Source organism: Nannobrachium achirus (genome assembly GCF_963921795.1).
Source record: "Nannobrachium achirus genome assembly, chromosome: 4".
Classification (NCBI taxonomy): Eukaryota; Metazoa; Chordata; class Actinopteri; order Myctophiformes; family Myctophidae; genus Nannobrachium; species Nannobrachium achirus.
This window is the reverse complement of record NC_137813.1, coordinates 18,534,241-18,555,835: the sequence shown is the minus strand read 5'-3', so window position 1 is coordinate 18,555,835 and position 21,595 is coordinate 18,534,241. Positions and strand designations below refer to the sequence as shown.

Sequence of the window (21,595 nt, the reverse complement as noted above, 5' to 3'; positions counted from 1 at the left end):
CGTTTATGGAATCTATGAGAAGGTTGTGGGGGTCCCTGCTTCATCTCTCTCTCATCTAAGGGGTCCTTGGCCTGAATACGTTGAAGACCCCTGCTCTAGCACCTCCTTTTTTATTGGTCCGTAATGGAGCTTCTACTTATGTCTGTCATTAAGCATTATGTTTAGTGATGTTTTGCATTTTGTGAGACATTCACCTTTTCGTGAAATGCCACACCCTCTACAATATTAATTGGCTCGTCGTGGCTTACATTTTCAAAGCATTTCCTATTGCGAGTGTGTTGCGAGACCCGAAACACCCGTCGACCCCAGGCTACATCACTGATGATACGTCCCAGCTGCATCCTTGTGATGTTTTTTTACACTATTAGTTCTATTTATAGTGGCTCATAGGAATAGACTATGTGACAACCAGGAATAGTTTGGTGACCACCGGAGACTCGGTTGACGGCCGGAATTTAGACGGCACCCGGGAGCAGGTTGGGTTAGCGCCCCAGCCTGTGTCTTCCGTGAGGAAGAAGCCCAACAAATCCACGGTGAGGCCTTTAGGAGGGCCATTCAACTGCAGCAGCTGAATGGAATGTTTGGATTGGGGTCTGGTGCAACGCACAGGTTCTGAACCTGGTGAGAGCAGGAGAGGACCTGGTAAGACGTAGGAGGAGCCCGGCCAGGAGTCAACCCATAGAGCCTAGTTCTTCCACGCGCCAGAATGGCTCCCCAATCCTGGCAGAGTAGTTCCGGTGCTGCACATTGAGTGACCCTGTCTTTCTCTAATAGGACTGATCGTGGATAGCTACTGGGACGTAAGTCGGGACTTGATCAACCCCGGCTGGGTCACCTGGGCGAGGGTGTATGATGTTGCGAGACCCGAAACACCCGTCGACCCCAGGCTACATCACTGATGATACGTCCCAGCTGCATCCTTGTGATGTTTTTTACACTATTAGTTCTATTTATAGTGGCTCATAGGAATAGACTATGTGACAACCAGGAATAGTTTGGTGACCACCGGAGACTCGGTTGACGGCCGGAATTTAGACGGCACCCGGGAGCAGGTTGGGTTAGCGCCCCAGCCTGTGTCTTCCGTGAGGAAGAAGCCCAACAAATCCACGGTGAGGCCTTTAGGAGGGCCATTCAACTGCAGCAGCTGAATGGAATGTTTGGATTGGGGTCTGGTGCAACGCACAGGTTCTGAACCTGGTGAGAGCAGGAGAGGACCTGGTAAGACGTAGGAGGAGCCCGGCCAGGAGTCAACCCATAGAGCCTAGTTCTTCCACGCGCCAGAATGGCTCCCCAATCCTGGCAGAGTAGTTCCGGTGCTGCACATTGAGTGACCCTGTCTTTCCCTAATAGGACTGATCGTGGATAGCTACTGGGACGTAAGTCGGGACTTGATCAACCCCGGCTGGGTCACCTGGGCGAGGGTGTATGATGTTGCGAGACCCGAAACACCCGTCGACCCCAGGCTACATCACTGATGATACGTCCCAGCTGCATCCTTGTGATGTTTTTTACACTATGCTTGGACTTTAGATATTGTTGTGTCACATGTGCACCTAATTTGGTATGGTTCAGAAACACCGGGAGAAGGGATAAATGTTTCTTGAACTCTCTAGGAGCAACATTTTGTTCTCATGAGCCAACAATGGACTGCTTCAGTAGGCCTATGTGTGCTACAGTATATTCCGATATGCATAAAATGTTTTGTGGGCGCAAAGCATGTAACTGGGCATTTTAGATGTAGTCAGGACTTTAGAAGTTCAAATTAGTCGAGAAACCTTACCTCTGTCATTTTGTACAGATCGCCATGAAGCATCTTGGGGTCAGATACCATTGCAAGACAGCTGCTCCTAAGAGCTACGCCATCTATGTTTGTTGACATCAACTTCTTAGGGTTAGCTTTGCCGATCAGAGTACTTGAAGGCCAGTCTGACTCCATATTTAGATAACTAATACTGAAATGTAACTCCATATTTGGGTATAACTGACATATTCATGTCGCAAGCGTCGAGGCTGCTCAGCTTAAAACAGAGTGTGACCTGAAGAGAAATCAGTCTAACAAAGATCGAGGTTTGAAGTTGTTAGAATAATAAGGATTCAGGATTCAAGGATTGTAATCAATAATTTCTTTTGCCGAAAAGGAGAAGGCCAGTTCCCAGGTAACCACATTTGTTGGTTGAACTTCCAGGACTCACAATGGCCGAGACGATCAACATGGAGGAGCTGAGCGAGGCACTGGAGGGAGAGGCATCCAACAGTGGAACCCAGCCACTGGCCCAGCGGGTCAAGAAGTTCTTTAAGCAAAACCTGCTGGTGATTCTCACTTTGGCGGGCGTGATCATGGGGCTTATCATCGGATTCGGAGTGCGCAACGCCGAGCTGACCCGGCCCCAGGTCATCTATCTGGGGTTCCCAGGGGAGCTGCTTGTCCGCATGCTGAAGTTGATCATCATTCCTCTGGTGGTGTGCAGTTTGGTGTCTGGAGCAGCCAGCTTAGACCCAAAAGCTCTGGGCAAGCTGGGAGGCTATGCCATGCTATACTTCCTGGTCACCACCCTGATCGCAGCTGTCATGGGAGTGGTTTTGGCTTTCATTATCAGCCCCGGGTCGGTCATCGGCAGCAAGCCCACAGTGCCAGGTTGGGATGCTCCCCAGGCCAAAGAACCAGTGGATTCTTTCTTAGACCTGGTCAGGAATATCTTTCCCTCCAACTTGGTGTCTGCTGCCTTCAAGTCGTATGCCACAAGCTACAAGCTGGTCACCAGCAATGGCACAGACGTCGAGAAGGTGCCCTTTGGAACGGAACAGGATGGCATGAACATTCTGGGTCTTGTGATGTTTTCAATCGTGCTTGGTGTGGCTTTGAGGAAACTTGGAGAGGGCGGAGAGATCCTCATCAAGTTCTTCAATTCATTCAATGAAGCCACCATGATCCTGGTGTCTTGGATTATGTGGTATGCCCCTTTTGGTATCATGTTCATTGTAGTGGAGAAGATTGTGGAGATGGAGGATGTCGGCTCACTGTTTGCCAGTATGGGCAAATACATCGCCTGCTGTATCGTTGGCATGGCCATCCATGGTGGCTTGGTACTGCCTGGGATTTACTTCCTCTTCACCAGGAAGAACCCTTTCACCTTCTTGTGGGGAATATGCACTGCTCTGACAACCGCCTTTGGAACTGCCTCCAGCTCTGCCACCCTGCCCGTGATGATCAAGTGTGTAGAGGAGACCGGTGTGTCCAAACACATCAGCCGTTTCATTTTGCCCATTGGTGCTACGGTCAACATGGACGGAGCTGCTCTCTTCCAGTGTGTGGCTGCTGTATTCATCGCCCAGCTCAATGGCATCCATCTCAGCTTCGTCCAGGTCATCGTCATCGTAGTGACAGCCACGGCATCAAGTGTGGGCACGGCAGGGGTTCCCGCAGGGGGCATCTTGACTCTTGCTATAATCCTGGAGGCAGTCGGACTGCCCCTTCATGATGTCTCTCTCATTCTGGCTGTTGACTGGCTCGTTGACCGCGTCTGCACAGCGACCAACGTGGAGGGTGATGCAATTGGTGCCGGGATTTTGCAGCATTTTGTGGACCGCACCTCCAAAGGGACAGAGGAGCTAAGCGAGGTTACGCTGGATGAGAAGGACTCACCATTCATTCAGAAGAAACGAAACGGACTGGCCGAGGGGGACCGGCTCTCTGACAGAGAGTCCATCATATGACGGCTTTAATCACAATGCTTCTGAGAGTGGGTGAAGGTGATGAAGAATAGGGATGCAGAGATTAACCCCCAGTTACTATTAACAGCAATTTAAAACATTGCAGCTAAAGGGTTCAACATCCAATTTACTTCTTTACATCTTTGCCATCACATGCAGCAAGTGAAAGTAATAACCAAACCAGCTACAACACTGGTTTACGAGAGCCCATACTTTACAAGCAATGAAATGTTGCTGTGACCTGCCAAGAACAGCAATACAATGTACAAAGATCATAATGATACTAAATAATAACAGTATAGGTTTATAGAATGTTCGGTAAGGTATAGATCTATATTATACATCAAGTACACAATATCTATGTACATTGACAGTGTAAGAATAACAAGCATGATCATATACAGCTGAATGCAATTTTTTTTTCATCACCTGGCCATAAAAGCCAGAGGAGGGAGATGATCTTTTCATCCCTGTGTGTCTGTGACCGCTAATCTCGGACACCACTGGACCTTATAGGCCGACACTTTGCATGCACACTCGGCCAAGGAAGGACCTCTGCCAAAACCTTTTTTTTTATGTAAAGAAATTAAACTAATACTCCAGCTACCACCACTCCCAGGTGTTTTTCCGCAACTCAATTGCACCTCATTGGCTGGGGGCCCTGCCTTTGTACTGTCTGCGATGAAACTGGGTATATAAATAATGAAGATAACATAGTGTTCTCGCCTTTCAGGCGAGCCCACCATAAAAAAGTACAATGATGAAAATTCCAGTGTCACAATACAAACTTCTGGGTATTTCTCCACAAACAAAATCCTGAGCATGTGCAGGAGGTGGAGGAACAGCAAGGGACTATGGTCTGGTGTAACCACAGACAAGGCCTGCAGACCTGTTGGCAGACCAGACCGGTGAGGGCCGGAGAACATGTTATGAGCGGTACAGTCCAATATCTGTCCTCAGAGTGGCAACGTAACCACTTAAACCAGGGGTCCAGATCTGAACAATTTTTTTTTCACTCCACCAAATCTCAAATTGTTATATCAAATCCTCATTTCCTACACTTGTGTCCATTCCTTTTGTCTTATTAGTCTCTCCACTGTGGATGCGCTATCCTTCAAGCAGTAATAAGAGACACGCAAAATGGCAGACCAATTTCTACTTCCGTTTCGAGTGGGGATATACGTACTGTACGTAAGAGGTAAGACAGAGCAGAATAACCTGAGATGCAGTGTACAAATATCAGGTTATCAGCACCAGGAAGTACAATGCATTCAATCAATGTATTATTCTTTTATTTGTGTTAATCTCTTTTTATTTTGAAAGCTTCAGTTATTCAGAGACCGTAAAGGTGGACAGAGAGCAGGCACCGCTCTCCCTCGAGTCCTTTCTGCTGCGCTCGCCGAGTTTGAAGTTGGTCGGTCCCAATATATTCATGGGTTTCTATTGGCATAGAACTGATGTTCTGCGCCAATTGGAACACCTGTGGTGGCCCTACAAATGAAACCCATGCATTGGCCTTGTCTCTTTGGGCATTTATTTTTGCCAGACCCATGAAATGGGTAGGCCTACATAAGCAAATGTCGGTCTGTCTGTCCGGGTTTTCTATATAAAGGGTATATATGATGATGACATGATGATGACATGCCTACAAAAGGCATGATGTCATAAATGATGATGACAGACAGGGGGTCTGGCACAACCAGGTTGACCTGGTCTAGTTCATAAAGCAACGCTATTGAACACCCTTTACGTCTGTGTGTTGGTTAAAAAAATACCAATGAAAAGTATTAAAAAGAGCTTTTGACAAAACCTCCTAACTCTATTGGATCGTCAAACTGTCGGCTAAAACACCTACTTCCACCCCCTCTCCCCTGCGTTCAACACAGAGCCTGCAGAGAGAGCAGAAGATAAACACACTGTAACAAGACATGTTTTTCCCCCATAGTCTGTTAAAAGTAACTGTTTATCAAACTTGGCCTTGACGCTAATGTTATGAAAACAATTCATTCTATTTCTAAAATCTATGTAGTGTTTTCTGAAGAGAGCAATGTCACAAGAAATAAGTTAATTTCTCTCGCTAGCCATGGACGCCATGCACGACGGTCGCCTGACAGTCCTGTTTCAGGGCTATTCTCTCGCTAGTTTTACTGAAGCTGCAACTCCGTGAAGCCCTCTTTGTAGAAGTTATTGTAGTATTTATAGCCCTTGTTATTGTAGGCCTATTTAAGCAGTGTCATGAAGATTCAGGGCATTCATTGATGCATTGTGAGCTTGGAGATCCATTGTCAGCTGTTCTTATAAATGACGGACAAAACCTCCTAATTCCACTTGAGATGGATTTGGGTAAAGTGATAATACAATGACACATGTGATACAATGTACAATACCAAATTTGATGAGGCAGTATTGCTTTGTTTAAAAAATGTTTTTTCTTAATTTACTGAATTTATTTTTTCCTGAAAAATAGTTGGTTTCTGCCCGACAGCAGAGATATGCACATGACCATATATGGGCATAGTGGTTGGATATGTGGCAGTGGATATCCGCATCTCTATCTGTCATTGTGCCTTTCATGCCTATACAGAGATTGTTGATGTCATCAGTATATGCCCATATATGAAGCTGACTGATTCCATGCGGCTGATGCCATAATGACACATTAGACAACACACTCCATATCTGGGTATAGCTGGATTGCGAGCTCCTTATATATAGGATTGGATAATAGACAATGGGGGACAAAAACAAGGACAGATCTGTCCTCTTTTGCCCAAATGTGGAGATACCTGCCATCATGGTACTGATGTCATAAAATGACTAACATCATAATCTGGCCTCCACTTAATCTGGTTATGGGTACTTCGCAAATGACCTGGCGACAGTGACATCATCAGAATACATTTAACGGCTAAACAAAAACAAACTTGTATTACTCTGGTGTGAAGGGAGAAGTGCAAGAGGGCTTGCTGGAAAGAGAAGCAATGTTATTATCTGTAGTGCGACCATTCGTTCTGTTTTGCTCTCAATTTGGAACGACGCATAAACACCAGAGCCAGGGAGGTCACACTGCTCGAGTTGAATCTGTAGCAGCAGATTGAGTTGCTTGACATGACTGAAGTTGTTGTGAATATGGCACATTTGGACTGCGAGACCAACTGCAGTGACTCCCCTCCGGGAGAGGAGAATCTGCTGGTGCATGTGCCCGAAGGAGACACATCCAGATGGCATCATATAGAAAACCTTGACTTGTTTTTCCAGAGGGTCTATAACCTGCATCAGAAGAATGGATTTACCTGCATGCTACTGATGGAGATCTTTGAGCTGGTTCAGCTGCCGTTCGTGGTGTGTTTCACCGTGTTCCTGGTCAACTGTGTGGACTATGACATCCTTTTTGCCAACAAACACACAAACTCGTCTAAAGTCACCTTGCCCGATGCCTTCCTCCCTGCTGATGTTTGTAGTTCCCATATTCGCGGCAACGCGTTTGTGGTCTTTGTGCTGGTAATCTCTGGCATATTCTGGCTGCACAGACTGGCTAAGTTCATCTATAATGTCTGCTGCTACTGGGATATCAGGTCATTCTACACTAGTGCCCTCAAGATGACCATGTCAGAGCTGACCTACGCAACGTGGCAGGAGGTTCAGGCCAGAATCATGGAGATCCAGAAGGAGCACCAGATATGCATTTGCAAAAAGGAGCTGAGTGAACTCGACATCTATCACCGTATCCTCCGCTTGAAAAACTACACGGTCGCCATGGTGAATAAGTCCCTCCTTCCTGTACGTTTCCGGCCTCCTTTCCTCGGAGAGATTGCGTTCTACACGTGCGGTCTCAAGTACAACTTTGAGCTCATCTTATTTTGGGGCCTAGGCTCTCTGTTTGAGAACGAATGGAGTCTGAAGCAAGAGTACAAAAAAGTAGGCAACAGGCTGGAGCTGGCAGACAAACTCGCATCTCGTATATTGTGGATTGGAATTGCCAATCTTTTGCTATGTCCAGTCATTCTGGTGTGGCAGATACTCTATGCCTTCTTTAATTACACTGGGGTGATCATGCGGCAGCCTGGCTTTCTGGGAGCCAGGTGCTGGTCTCTCTATGCCCAATGTTACCTGCGTCACTTCAATGAGCTGGACCATGAACTCATGTCACGTCTCAGTAAGGCACACTTGGCTTCATACAGGTATATGAACAGTTTTCAGTCGTCCCCGCTGCTGACTGTGGTGGCTAAGAATGTAGCATTCTTTGCTGGCTCTCCCCTGGCTGTTCTTGTTGCCTTGACTCTCTATGACAAGGACGTTGTAGCAGTGGAGCATGTCCTCACAGTCATCACGCTGCTCGGACTGTGTGTTACTGTCTGCATTTCATTAATTCCGGACAAGCACAAGGTGTTTTGTCCTGAGCAGCTGTTGAGGCTGATCAAGGCCCATGTGCATTACATGCCAGACCACTGGCAGGGAAATGCACACAGACATGAGACCCGAAACCAGTTCTCTCAGCTCTTCCAGTACAAGGCTGTTCTTATCCTGGAGGAGTTGATCAGTCCAGTAGTGACTCCCTTCATCCTGATCTTCCACCTGAGGAGAAAGTCTCTGGACATCATTGACTTCTTTAGGAACTTCACTGTGGAGGTGGCCGGGTTGGGGGACACTTGCTCCTTTGCCCAGATGGACGTTAGGGAGCACGGACACCCTGCGTGGATGTCAAAAGGGGAGACGGAGGCGTCTTTTCACCAGCAAGCGGAGGACCGAAAGACAGAGCTCTCACTGATGCACTTTGCCATTACCAACCCCCAGTGGCAGCCTCCCCATGAGTCCAAACAGTTCATTAGTCAGCTCAAAGAACAGGTCCAGAGGGAGGCAACCAGGTCCCTGGCAGACCCACACACAATTACCTCACTGTCCCAGTCTGACAGTGAAAGGACTCCCATTGGTAACTTTTTGGTAGGCCCGCCCACATTAGCCTATCAACAGTTTTGGCCTGGACTTTGACCAATCACGTTGACATTGTGTAGTCCTCAAACAAGTCACTCATCAGAGTGTGCCTCAACTGAGATTTGAAGTTTTATATCCATTAGCACCACATGCAGCAGTCTTGGGGCAAACTCGCTCTCTCTCGTTATACTGTACATGCCACAGAACAGGAGAGCGATGACAGCATCCCCGACAGTGTTGATTTTGTTGACTAAAACTATGACAAAACATTTTCATCGACTACCTTTTTTCACAGAAACTAAATGAAAATTAAAAATTAAGCCATGATGACTAAAACTATGACTAAATATATTGAAAGTGTCATCAACAAATAAAAACTAGACTAAAATATTAGGGAGGGACTAGTGGAGAAGCGCTAAAAGACAAGTCATTAAATGTAAGTAATTTTCTGTTTGTTTGCACTTGGGTTGGCGCTCTGAGAATAGCAGATCTACAGTACAAGCTGGTCCATTTTCAAGAATGCAACCAAATGTAAAATCTGCCACTACAACTCCATCAAGGCCTGCCAAAACTGTAGATTTAGTCGACTAAAATCTTACATCTAGTCGACTAAAATTAGACTAATGATGACTAAAATATGATTCAAACTAAATGGAATGTTATTCAAAAGACTACTAAAACTAAATAAGAAATGTCAAAAATCAACACTAATCCCCGATAATAATATGAGGCCATAAGTGGCCTCAGCCCTCACTTGCTAACATAGTACAGTATTCATTCTCAAACAAGAAAGAGTGTACAGCAATAATGGGGTGGCTTCCATATGGATCTCAGATGTCATGTGACCAGTCTATGACGGCAGCCATCTATGGTGTCATCTCTTGTTTTTGAATGGTGCTAACCACTCCTACATCTGGCTTTGTCTATACGTATTCCCACACTTGGCACATTGGCCTAACTCATACATAGCACAGCTCACTTCACATTGGGTGTGATTTTTTTTATTATTGTGATGATATGATTCGATTTATAGTGAGGAATGGTTTTGTGGGCAAAAAAATGCCTATCATGGCTATATTTATTTCTGGAGCATTGACTCCTTTTATTTTACATGTACAGACTAGAGTGAGTGATCTTTTTGTATCCAAGCTTCCCACAAACTCCAGTTACTTACACAAAAATATCAGAAGTTAAAACAATATCAACTATGCAAATGGAAATTGCAAGTGTGGTTGATTTTTTTTGACAAAAAATTGTCATGTGAAGCGTGACCAATCCTCAAACTAGCACCACTCCCCCATTGATCTCAATGGACTTATAAGGACGTCACAGAGAATGCTGCTTCCTGATTGGATAAAAGTTGACCGTAATAATAAAATAATAGCCGGACTAGAACAATAGTCTGGTTGCCCTACTGGCAACCACACTAATTATAAACATAAAAGTGTACAATTATTAAAGGCAGAGTCCCTCAGAGTGTTGTGCAAGTGAAGGCATCATGTGGCAGCAGATATCAAATATGGACTGTGAACAAGTCATACTGTATATACTGTAGCCTTGTGATTACAGTAAACTATTCCACAATTTCCGATTGCTTTGTAGCATCTGGAACTACACATCCCAAAATTCAAGAAAGGAAGCTTCTGTTCGTCATTTCCGCTCACTAAAATATTTAATATTTACATTGTGTTTTTAATGTCCTGTTCTGATAAGCAGCAATATAAGCTTTGATTAATTGGAGGCGTCATGTTAGCTTGATCCTCATTCATTTTCAGGGCTTCCGTGTTCCAGACTGTGACGGACAGAGGTGGAAAAGGTACTTGCATGTTAACTCATACTCTGCGATCCCCGACGAAACCGGGGATTTCCCGCTGTACCTCTCTGCGATGCCCGTCGTTCCCGGAAATTTAATTAGCTTTAATCATTATGAAACGATTAAACGTATGATCGTTGTATATATCCGTTTCGGAGACTTTAGGCCTGCCCCCTAACTGTATCCGGTCGTATTTCCCGTTTGGACCGGATCTAGGTTTCCATATCCGGTCTGACGTCCAGTCAAGTGAGCTGACTGCAGGGCCATAGAATGGTATTTTCTCACATGTTTTTTAATTTATTTTGTAGCTGTTTGATTCCTCTACCCGCCTGGCATATGATCTGCGCACATATCGTCTGCTATGTGCGCGAACGTGTCCACGACGTGTTACCATAGCGCACAGCTGGCTTTTTTCATTGTTTTTTCATGTAAACATTGGCGGATAAGCAGGGATACAGCGTGGCAACGGATATGTCTATTTCAATGGGTTTTTTTTATTCGAAAGCTGTCACCGAGTCTACACGTCTACCAGATGAGTCGCGCACAGATTGTGCACAATGCGTGCGCGTGCCCACGTTTAAAGGTAAGGACAATTTGGCAGCTGCTTACTACAGCTATGTTTAAAATGGCAGCAAAATTGTTAAGTAAGTAAAAGTATCAATACTGCAATGTAGAAATACTGTGTTAGGGTGCACAGCACACACACCAAAATACCTATGAGAGTGGAATCTGCATTCCGCCAATGCATTTCAATGGGAAGGGAGCAATTTCATGTCAATGGAGGATATCTGCGCGCCACGCCGACCTTCCGTTTATGCTGGAGCAGATAAATTCGAGTCGAAGGTGGAATGGGGAGGGTTCTGGAAGTGACTGACATGCGCGGCTACTGGCTTTGGGACACAGGGCCCGACATTTGCATACTGGGCCCTGGTCGGTGTCTGTGTTATTTATTCTCCAAGGAGCGGTTACAAAAATATTCAAACCTACAAGCAATCAGAGTAGTGCAAAGGTGATACGCCCGCCCCACATTTGCATACTGGGCACCTGGTTGGTTCACGACTTGTGAGCCTTGAAGTATTTGAATAACTGAGCAGGGCCAGAGCTAATCTGCCACGGGCAATTTTACTTTGCAATGGCAGATTTGTCTGGCTATTCGAGGCTAGGACTGACAGCCTAGCTGTGGAAGCTGTCAGCCTGTTCATTCAGCATTTTGATGTGAGAGACATCGAGAGAAACTAAAGTAAGGTCAATTTACCGTATACTTTGCACCAAAGTGATGTCAAAACAACGATAATGTGCCACAGAAGACTATACCTCTGGAAGAATGAAAGGTCGCAAACGCCTTCATAAAATGTTGCATAGTCTAGTTGGGATGATGATGTAAACTCCATGTGCACGCAAGGGAATACATCAATTTCCTTGTTTACATGACACTGACGCTGTCAGTGAATGCTCAAAACTCAGACTGTTGTGAGACGTGTGATGTGTCATTCAAAACTAATTCGAAGCAATTAAATTGACCGCAACAGTGAAAGTGAGAGAGAGGGGGGATAGGGAGAAAGAGACAGACAGAGAGATAGAGAGAGATAGAGAGAGAGAGAGGTGGGGGAAAAGCGAGAGGATGATGTGCTTGGCTAGCTCTTCGACTGCATTTAAATCAGAGGGTAAATCTGCAGTGCTCCCAGGGGGCTGAGATGAGCCCCCTAATCCGCGGGCTGCTGGAAGGCGCCTTACAACAGCCTGGCGAGCCAACAGGAAACCCCATCCGCTGCGCTGACTTAAAGTGACATCTCTGCTCTGTCCTGGAGCTCAGCACTTGCATCGCCTGACAGCAGTGGTGACAGGACAAGTGGAAGATGATCTTCATCACAGCTGCAGCCGTTGTATAAGTATACTGGTACAGCGTGTACCCCCGGGTGGTGTGCTGGTTGAGACTGTCGCGTTTGGCCCCGTGTGGAATTTGGGTTTTAGTACTGACTCCTGCTTGAGCCTTCGCTCATGTCTCAGGCCCACAATTAAATTAGAGTCTAGACTTTTTGGGACGGGTGGCAGGGGACAGACGACATCAGGAATCCAGATCAAAGCTCTTTTCTTTCTCTTTTTTTGTCATATTTCCAAGTAACATCCATCACACTGCTTGCATGCCCATGCCGTAGTCAGCCTTAGTTGTAATTATAACAGACAGCCACTTGGAAATAATATTAGGTAGTGTGCACTGTGGTCCCTAAAAAAGAAATACGCTGATTCTGGCAGAACAGAATATTTTGTCATGTCTCATGGTTCTAGAGGAAATGCCAAAATCTTTCTAACCCCAACCTTGTGCAAGGTTTTCAGTTTGGTAGTTAGTTAAAGTTCATTCTCTGGGAGCATAAACATGCTCAGTAAGTGTCATGGCAATCCGCTTAAATCTTGAGGTACTGTATCTTGTGTGGAAGTGGAAACGTTGGCTTATGGCTGGCTCTAGAGCAGCGGTGGGTGCCCAGACTTTTTTGACTTGAGAACATATAATTATCCCATTGCTGAAAATTAACCTTATAAATGTACCGGAGGGGGCTGCTAAAGATTGGCATTATGTTGTTACGTTTTAAGTTGAACCCAAATGCAGACTCAAACACATTGGCAGAGACATTTATAGAATATAGATGTATTCAGCCAGCGAGGGAAAAAGTCAAAATAGGATTTGGCCAAAACTTGGGGCCAGAAAAAAACATAACATGTTAGTCAAGGCTCGAACAGAGACTGAAGGGCAGAGCAGAACTTATATAGCCTCAGCCAGATTGCTGAGACGCTGCAGCTGGTGAAGCGTCGCACCCCAGTCCCCAGTCACCCAATCACACACGGACAGTTAGGAGGAGGTAGATGGCACTGGCATGGGCGCTGATGTAACATATATAAAGCAAACACACTTTTCACAAAAAAGAAACCTACCATTCTGTATGTGGTAGGTTTTGGCTTCTTTGCCATGCACATAACCATGCGTTATAACCTTGTAACGCTACTAATGTTTGTGCACAACACTCTCGAAAACAAAGCATTACATTGTTAGTTCAGATTCAGAATCATTACTACAGTCATTATCATTAGCCGTGGAAGAGCAGTGAGTTTAATTTCTTATGCACAACCCATGCTTTTCCCTGTGGATCTCTGGTTCTTTAATTGCCCATGAATAATGATGTAATTATTAATTATGTACATTATGTATTTCTATGTGTTTAGGCATGTTACAGTATAGAGGAAGGTTAGATTCTTTCAGGTGAAGATGTCTGATACCACACAATGAAAGTGAGTATGCAAATGCTACCAAATGGACCCGTTCCTTTACTTTTAATGTATTGCAAAGAGCAGAGCAGGCTACAATACACAGTATGCTCTAGGACAAATTCTTTGTTGGTCATTTAGCTAAATAGCTTGAAGATGGATGGCAAGGTTTGAATGAAATGAAGATTAAATGACTTTTTTAAGTCTCAAAAAGGTCAACAGTCACATTTAGAGTCAAGGTCAAAAATGTATGGTGAAAATGGCCAAATTACAAGATCTGCTATTTTCAATGTTTTTTTTTTGACACTCTTGTTTACAAACAAAATCACAATATTATAGTTTCAAAACATTTGAACCTATGTGCCGAAATTATTAGTCCAAGTGTTCCACAAATTTCAGTAAAATACACAATAAAAAGGACAAAAACAAACATTAAAACGGTGTCAAATATAAAACATATTGTTCTCATGAACAGAGGCACAGTACCTCAGAGTCTAGTGCAAGTAAAGGCATCACGTAGCAGCAGATCCAATAAGGTTCACAGTGATAGACCTGCTGTATAGAAAATGATAGTGCTGCCAGTGTGAAGGGAGCTTAAACAGGTTTCAATTTGCTGGGATGGAGAGGTAAACCCATGCGTCTGCTTTTCAAAATCATGACTGTGTAAATGCATTTCCTTTTGGGAAATGTGTTTTTACATTCATGTTTATTGTATGTTTCATATGTTTTATAATGTTTAATGTAACTTTTTTTCTTATTTTTTTATTGTATAAAATAAACCCAAATAACCCTCGTCTCCATAGCCTAACCTAACCTTTCCTCATGGAGACCAGAAAACAAGTTAGAATGGGGAAGATAGCAATCCCCCCCCCCCCCCCCCCCGCCCCAATAAGCTGTTCCCTCACACACAAGGCCTGATCATACAACAGTCATAACTCTCGTCGCAGAGGGTGATAAACTCCCAGACATTCATAATCATAGCTATACGTATACACGGATTACGCGCATGTCGGCATCGTAAAGATGCTAAATATTTATCCCATCACATTGGAAAGTCATTAAACGTTGACTGCGAGCCCATCAACTAACACATTCAAATGCACATACACCTCTTGGCCTGCCGTGAAAACGAGTTCAGAGATCAGCCAGTTGAGTGAGCATGCAAAGGAGGGAAGTTCATTGGCATAAAGAAATTTGCAAGCATTAAAATGCATGTTTGCCTAAAGGAAGCAAGGTCTCCACTCTGCTCTGCTAAATGGCCAAACCTTGTAATAATGACTGACTTTATCACATGCTAATAAGTCGTGCGCACGCCAGAGAGGAAGTCAGCGAGGTTTGTGTAATATTTTCACAGAGCCAAAGTGAAACAAAATGAAGAAACTGATTACACACCTGGAGGCAAGAGAAGCACCACCCGCTTCGACTGGTATCTTCGCATTCAACCGGACTTTATCACCCTTTTTCAGACGTTTGAACGCAGATAGTATCCACAGTGTATCCACGGAGGAGTATCTACTTTGAAGTACGCATGCGCCGATATCTCTCGCCTTGAATATTAGTCCCCTCAGGGGAATCGAACCCAAACCGTGGGTTTGTTGCATCCGTGCTCTACTGACTGAGCTAATGAACGGATGAAGTGACTCCTTTTTTGTGCATTTATCTATGACGTGGATATCTATGACGTGGATAGTGGGGTAGATGTTGATAGTGAGGGACTGAATATTTACTATTCTGTCCATAACGGCACATAACTCGGTAACGCGGCTGAGTGGGATTGGGCGCCGTTCGCACCGCTCGTCGCGGCAACTCGGCTCGCTAGCGCTCGCCTCGGTGGCGACTCACGGGGCTCATCGGCGCCCAATACCGCGCCGCTCCGTCAGGGTCAGTGGCGTGGAGCATTACACTGGGGAACAGAGCACACTTGGCATCTGGTTCGAGGCTGGGAGTCACCTCAGGTTTTATTTTTGCACTCCTCTGAGGTTGACCACTAGATGTCGTCATTTTACTACTAATATCTCTGCCTTGGTGAGATACTTCTCTGCATTGGTGAGATACTAGTATGCTGTATCTATGGATACCTCTGCATTGAAGAGTCTGAAAGCACGTGAATATTTCGCATTAAGTGCGTTGATATCATTAGAAGCAGGTGGAAGCACGCAGACATGTCTAATCAGTAGCCCAGCAAATCAGACTCACAATTATAAATACATGTAAATGCTAATATGTGCATAATGTAGAGGCATTATGCAGTCTGCTTTCCTATTAATATGAAATCGTGTCCTCATTAACTAAACTACTTAGGGACGATGCAAGTTGGGAATTCATGCCCCATCCGTTTATGAAATGTTGTTTTACAGAGTAGGCCTACCCACCAAGGCAGCGCAGTACGTACCCACTACCATATGACTGACTGACGAACAACTAAATATGCACATACAGGGATCCCTGATGTCACCGGTGACATATATAGGCACTATAGGCAGATAAGACAGATAGGCCTACAGACAGAAATTTTGTGCATAATTATGTAAAAAGAACAGAGTTCTATTCTACAAGCTAACACATGACGCTAATACGTGAAGCCGATTGGTTTGCTTGACCAATCAGGGAGGACTCTCTCTCTCGCTCTCTCTCCCTCTCTCTCTCTCTCTCTCTCACACACACACACACACACACACACACACACACACACACACACACACACACACACACACACACACACACACACACACACACACACACACACACACACATGTGGGTGCGCATGCGGGTGGGCACACACATACATGCCGCGCGCGCGCACACACACACACACACACACACACACACACACACACACACTGGAGTTTATAGATAGACGCCTTATTGCAATGTCCTGTATTCAAGACAACTCGGTGAATACAATTCTTCTTATTGTGACAGGAATGTGACATTGGTGCAGTGTCCTTTTAATTAAGTAAATGTGACACTCAGCCCAAAGGAGGCTGCAGGACATACCAGAAGTGATCCTCAAACTTTTTCCTGTTCAAGGACCCTCAAATTACCATCTGAAAATATATTGTGCCAGGGAACACCATATACAAGAATATAATTAGTCAAGTAAAGTTAATGCACCTCGGAATTGTGCTCAGGTTCAGTAATGAGTGAATGTGTACATAGTTTCAAGACTTCCCACCAACGTCAGTGCCTCTAGCCCTCTACATCTACTAAAGAACGTGGTTCTCAAAGTGGGGTCCAGGGACCCTCAGGGTGTCCGTTAGGGCAGTGCTTCTCAACCTTTTCAGGCCGTGACCCCCAAAATAATCATATTTTAACTGGGGACCCCCAACTGACGAGCACTAAGAGTTGAAGCATTACATTTTGTATAACACGGTTCTATTGTGAAAATAGCAGATCTACGCGAGGCGTTGTGAGCATGTAGATCGGCTATTTTCACAATTTCTGTCTTTAATATTTGACAATAAGGCCAATGTTTATTTTTATTTTATTTTAGAGGTATTAAAAGTCTTCAAATTCCTTCACTTGTTGGTTTGTTTACTGTTGAATGAGAAAACAATGTTACACATTAAGCTAATCATCTGGGGACCCCTCAAAATAATTTGGGGACCCCCCTGGGGGTCCCGACCCACAGGTTGAGAACCACTGCGTTAGGGGGTCTGTAACTGTAACTGTAATGTCTGTAACTCTTTGCAGGTCTGTAACCTTGAGAGTTACAGTATGGGGGTTAGCAGTAAACCAGGGGTGTCCAAACTCTATTTAAAAACATGGAAATATCTTGTCGACTGCATCTCCTGGCTGTCATAATGTGGAGTAGCTTTGGACCATAACAAAGTCACATACGATGTGTCCGATCACAACACTTATTTAAGGGACAGAACGAAATTTATGGAGGGGGGTCACTGGAGGAAATGTATATGCCCTGATATAAAATGCTATGACCCTCCCTCTGTATGTGGGAAAAAATCAGTGGCCCTCCCCAACCAAAAAAAGAAAAGAAGATGGCCCTCCCCTAAAACATAACATTTTATACATGAGTAAAATGATCCCTAAAAACATAAACTTATTCATAAACGCAACTGCAGTAATAATAGCACTAGGCTATATACGAGAACATGAATAAAGCAAATTCACCTCCCCCTATGAGACTGGAACCGGCGGCCCCACGGGACGAATGGATCGTTAGCACAGCGACTAATGCACTGAGCTATCTTCACAGATAACATTTTAGTGAATAAAAGTGAACTCTAGAACTTAAGCTACCACTTCTATATCATATGATGTTACAGGACTTAGGAGAAGGCTATGAATGTTTAATCTGTAAACTCACCGCTTCATCTATCTGTCTGGGAAATTTTATACGCAAATGTGAAAGTGAAGAAAAATGCTTTCCATTGGAACACTGGCATCCTTTAAGATGATCCACTGCCGGCCGAACTTAACCCTATATATTAAAACAGGGATGCCATATGTTTCATCAATGAGACTATCCCTAAAAGATTCCCGTTGTGGTGGAGAAAGAAAAAAAGACGAAAAAACCTCGAAGCCAAAATCAAAATCCAAACAGCCACACACACGCAATTCCAGTAGGACTTGCCTAACCCCTCTGATCTTCTTGTTGTCCGTGCTCTTCTCTAATTTAGTTTCGAGTCTGACAAGACTCTCCTCAGCAGAGAGGGTCTGCAGCGAAGCTCTTAAATTGTGATCCAAGTAACTTTTAGTACGCACATTTGTTCTCTTGATGTTGTAAGACGCCATGTTTGTTGTGTTCTGAACTTTTCCCTCTGACTAAAAGTATTGTCGCTGCCAGGAAGAGCGTCAGTGATTGGCCAGAAACTGCACACGCCTACTGGCTGGATAGGCCAAGCTAAATGATTGACACATAGAAGGAACAATGGGAAAGGCTCAATAGCCCAGCTGTTGGGAAAAACCAAGATAAGCAACGGAGGGGTGTCAATGACTATTGTTGTACTATTATTCAGGAAAGCTGTAAAGAAAATATGCATATAAAATCCGGGCTCATTTTAAAAATACAAATTGGATGACCCTCCCTTGGGTACACCCCGCCATTCCGAAACCCCGCCATTCCGAAACCCCGCCATTCCGAAAAATCTTCTTTTCGGAATGGCAGGGTCTTCTACAAACAATAAAAGCACCTCCATTCCGAAAACGAAAAAATAGTTATATAACTATATAATTAGTTATATAAATGTGCATAGGCGGTGCAGGGAGGCCAAGGGAGGCTATGCCTTCCCAAATGCTCTGCTGGGTATTTTAAAATTATAGGTAGAGTGGGGGAAAAGGCCCCCCTGGGGTAATAAGCCCCCCAGCTGTATTTATCTACAGAACTACAAGGTGGCAAACTATTTGATTTCAGCACATTCCTGGCATCCTTAGCTCTTCATGTATACAACATTTCTTTGTCTCACCTTAATCCAGGTCATAACTTTCTCAATCAAAGACATTTGAGATAAACTGATCTAATTCTTTGTCACTGTGAAAATGTTCCAAACTTGGTGTAAATAAGTTGAACCTTGTCACTTATTTTTTTGTATATCATTAGGAAGGCCTTATGATAAATGATCAACTTAAAAAAATAAAAAAGGTTTAAGATTACACTCTTTGCAATGACAGCGTTGGGGTAATAGGCCCCCCCTTGTGTGGGGTAAGAAGCCCCTGGGGGCCTTTTGCCCCATGGAGAGAATAACTGCTTATTTTTGTCGGAATCGTTCAGTTAATGATACAAACATGAAAATTGGCATTATTAGTTTCCATGGGTCACTTTGAAATATAACATTTCAAGACGACAGCCATTTTTCAAGATGGCTGACACCTAATTGGAGCAGTTATGTGATATAATGGGTTATTTTGGTGATACAAGCATGAAAATTGGCATGAGTAGTCTCTGTGGGTCACTTGACAATTAACCACCCACAGTTACTTGAAATTTCAATATGGCAGACATTTTTCAAGATGGCCACCACCTTAGTGGTGCGCCAAATAAACAATTATATTACTTAACTGCTCCACTAAGGTGTCGGCCATCTTGAAAAATGTCCGCCATCTTGTAATTTCAAGTAGCTGTGGGTGGCTAATTGTCAAGTGACCCACAGAGACTACTCATGCCAATGTTCATAATTATATCACCAAATAAACCATTATAACACATAACTGCTCCACTAAGGTGTCGGCCATCTTGAAAAATGTCCGCCATCTTGTAATTTCAAGTAGCTGTGGGTGGCTAATTGTCAAGTGACCCACAGAGACTACTCATGCCAATGTTCATAATTATATCACCAAATAAACCATTATAACACATAACTGCTCCACTAAGGTGTCGGCCATCTTGAAAAATGGCCACCATCTTGAAAATTCAAATTCCTCTGACAATTTTCTTGTCAAGTGACCCATGTAAAATGCTGATGTAAATTTTCATGATTGTAGCACCTATTCTGCTGTACTACATCGAGGGGGGCCTTTAGCCTGGCTCCAGCCAATAGACCCGCCCACTCTCTGAGTGAACTGCATCTCTTGGTCTGGATGTGTCATATGACGCGTCTCTTGATACGGTGTCTTGCCGACCAATGAATTCAAAGCAAGAGAGAGAGAGGGGGGGGGGGTCTAACAGTAGGCTCGCAGCACTCAGATAGTGGGAGGGTCAACGGAAGTGTAGTCTTCTTGTGATTGGGGATTTCAAATTTGAAATCTCCTCCCCTTTTCAATCAAATAGAATGGAGACACGTTCAGACTGAAGCCCCAGCGTCGAGTCGGAAATCAGGCTAGGGGGCCTTTTACCCCATAGAGGGGGGCCTATTACCCCAGTAGTGGGGCAATAGGCCCTTTTTACATGTTTTTCTTTTTGTACTATAACATCAAATGTATATAATGTTTCAACATGGTGCTCATATAAGTGTATTGGGTAAAGCATTGCTAACATGTAGGCCTACATACTGAATTAATATCAAAATGTATTTTAATTGGTCATAAAATAGACATTATCCTTAAGGGGGCCTTTTACCCCACTTTACTCTCTATATAAATAGGCTATATTTGCGCAGCATTACTCTGCTTTGCAGTGCGACGCTCGCAGCGCACGCACTATACTCGGTAGAGTATAGCACGGGTCCATAAAATGGGATCCGAGCCGAAATGGAACCGAGGAGATTTGGACCGATCCGAACCGACGTTTGACAGAGCGCAGCAGCGCAGTGAGCGACGGCTGAAGAGAGAGAGAGAGAGAGAGAGAGAGAGAGAGAGAGAGAGAGAGAGACACAGACAGACAGACAGACAGACAGACAGACAGACAGACAGACAGACAGACAGACAGACAGACAGACAGACAGACAGACAGTGAAGTTAAGTAATAGGCCTATGAAATAATAGTAGCCTACTATCGTACTGTCTGTAAATTATAATACTGGCTTTGTCTTGGAGACAAAGCATTATGTCTGTCTGCACTCTGCAGTGAAAGTTATTTAAAAACTGCAGCAGTCCACGCCCACCCACGCGACTCTGAGAAATGTAATCTCCACTCCTTTGATGTCCAAATTGGCCATTATTAGGCTACAGCGTGTAGCTTAATAGGCCATCGTCAATTCTGTTTGATCTCCCAGCTGGTAGTCAACAAGTTGGAGATGGACCACGATGTGTCGGAGTGCTTTGATTCATTGACTGCATCACTGCAAGCTGAAGTCCTTCTGTTTAAATGTGTATTTCCATATATTTAACAGATGTTCAGCACATTTAATATGAATTACTGAATTGAATTATGAATTCAACTGAATAATTCTATTATTTTTCTAAAGTTTAGCCAGTTTATTTATTGGTGTAGGCCTATAAATGTAGTCTATTATTCAAACTATTTCAATATTGAATTATATTGAA

General features: G+C 44.2%; 2 protein-coding genes across 2 annotated transcripts in view; both read left to right on the top strand.

The window, feature by feature from the left end:
* Positions 1-2,193: 2,193 nt before the first annotated feature.
* LOC308282720 (neutral amino acid transporter B(0)-like) lies at positions 2,194-3,714 on the top strand (the record flags this gene model as incomplete). The annotated part of the gene is made up of 1 exon (XM_080723110.1): positions 2,194-3,714. The coding sequence occupies one exon, from the start codon at positions 2,194-2,196 to the stop codon at positions 3,712-3,714; it is 1,521 nt and encodes a 506-aa protein (XP_080579236.1).
* Positions 3,715-6,840: 3,126 nt separating this feature from the next.
* The window catches only part of LOC308282719 (autophagy-related protein 9A-like), a gene marked incomplete at both ends in the record, with an annotated part of 20,240 nt that continues 5,485 nt past the window's right edge, over positions 6,841-21,595 (top strand). Inside the window, one exon of the mRNA XM_080723109.1 lies at positions 6,841-8,641. Coding sequence (XP_080579235.1) covers positions 6,841-8,641 — 1,801 coding nt within the window. The remainder of the gene's footprint in view (positions 8,642-21,595) is intronic.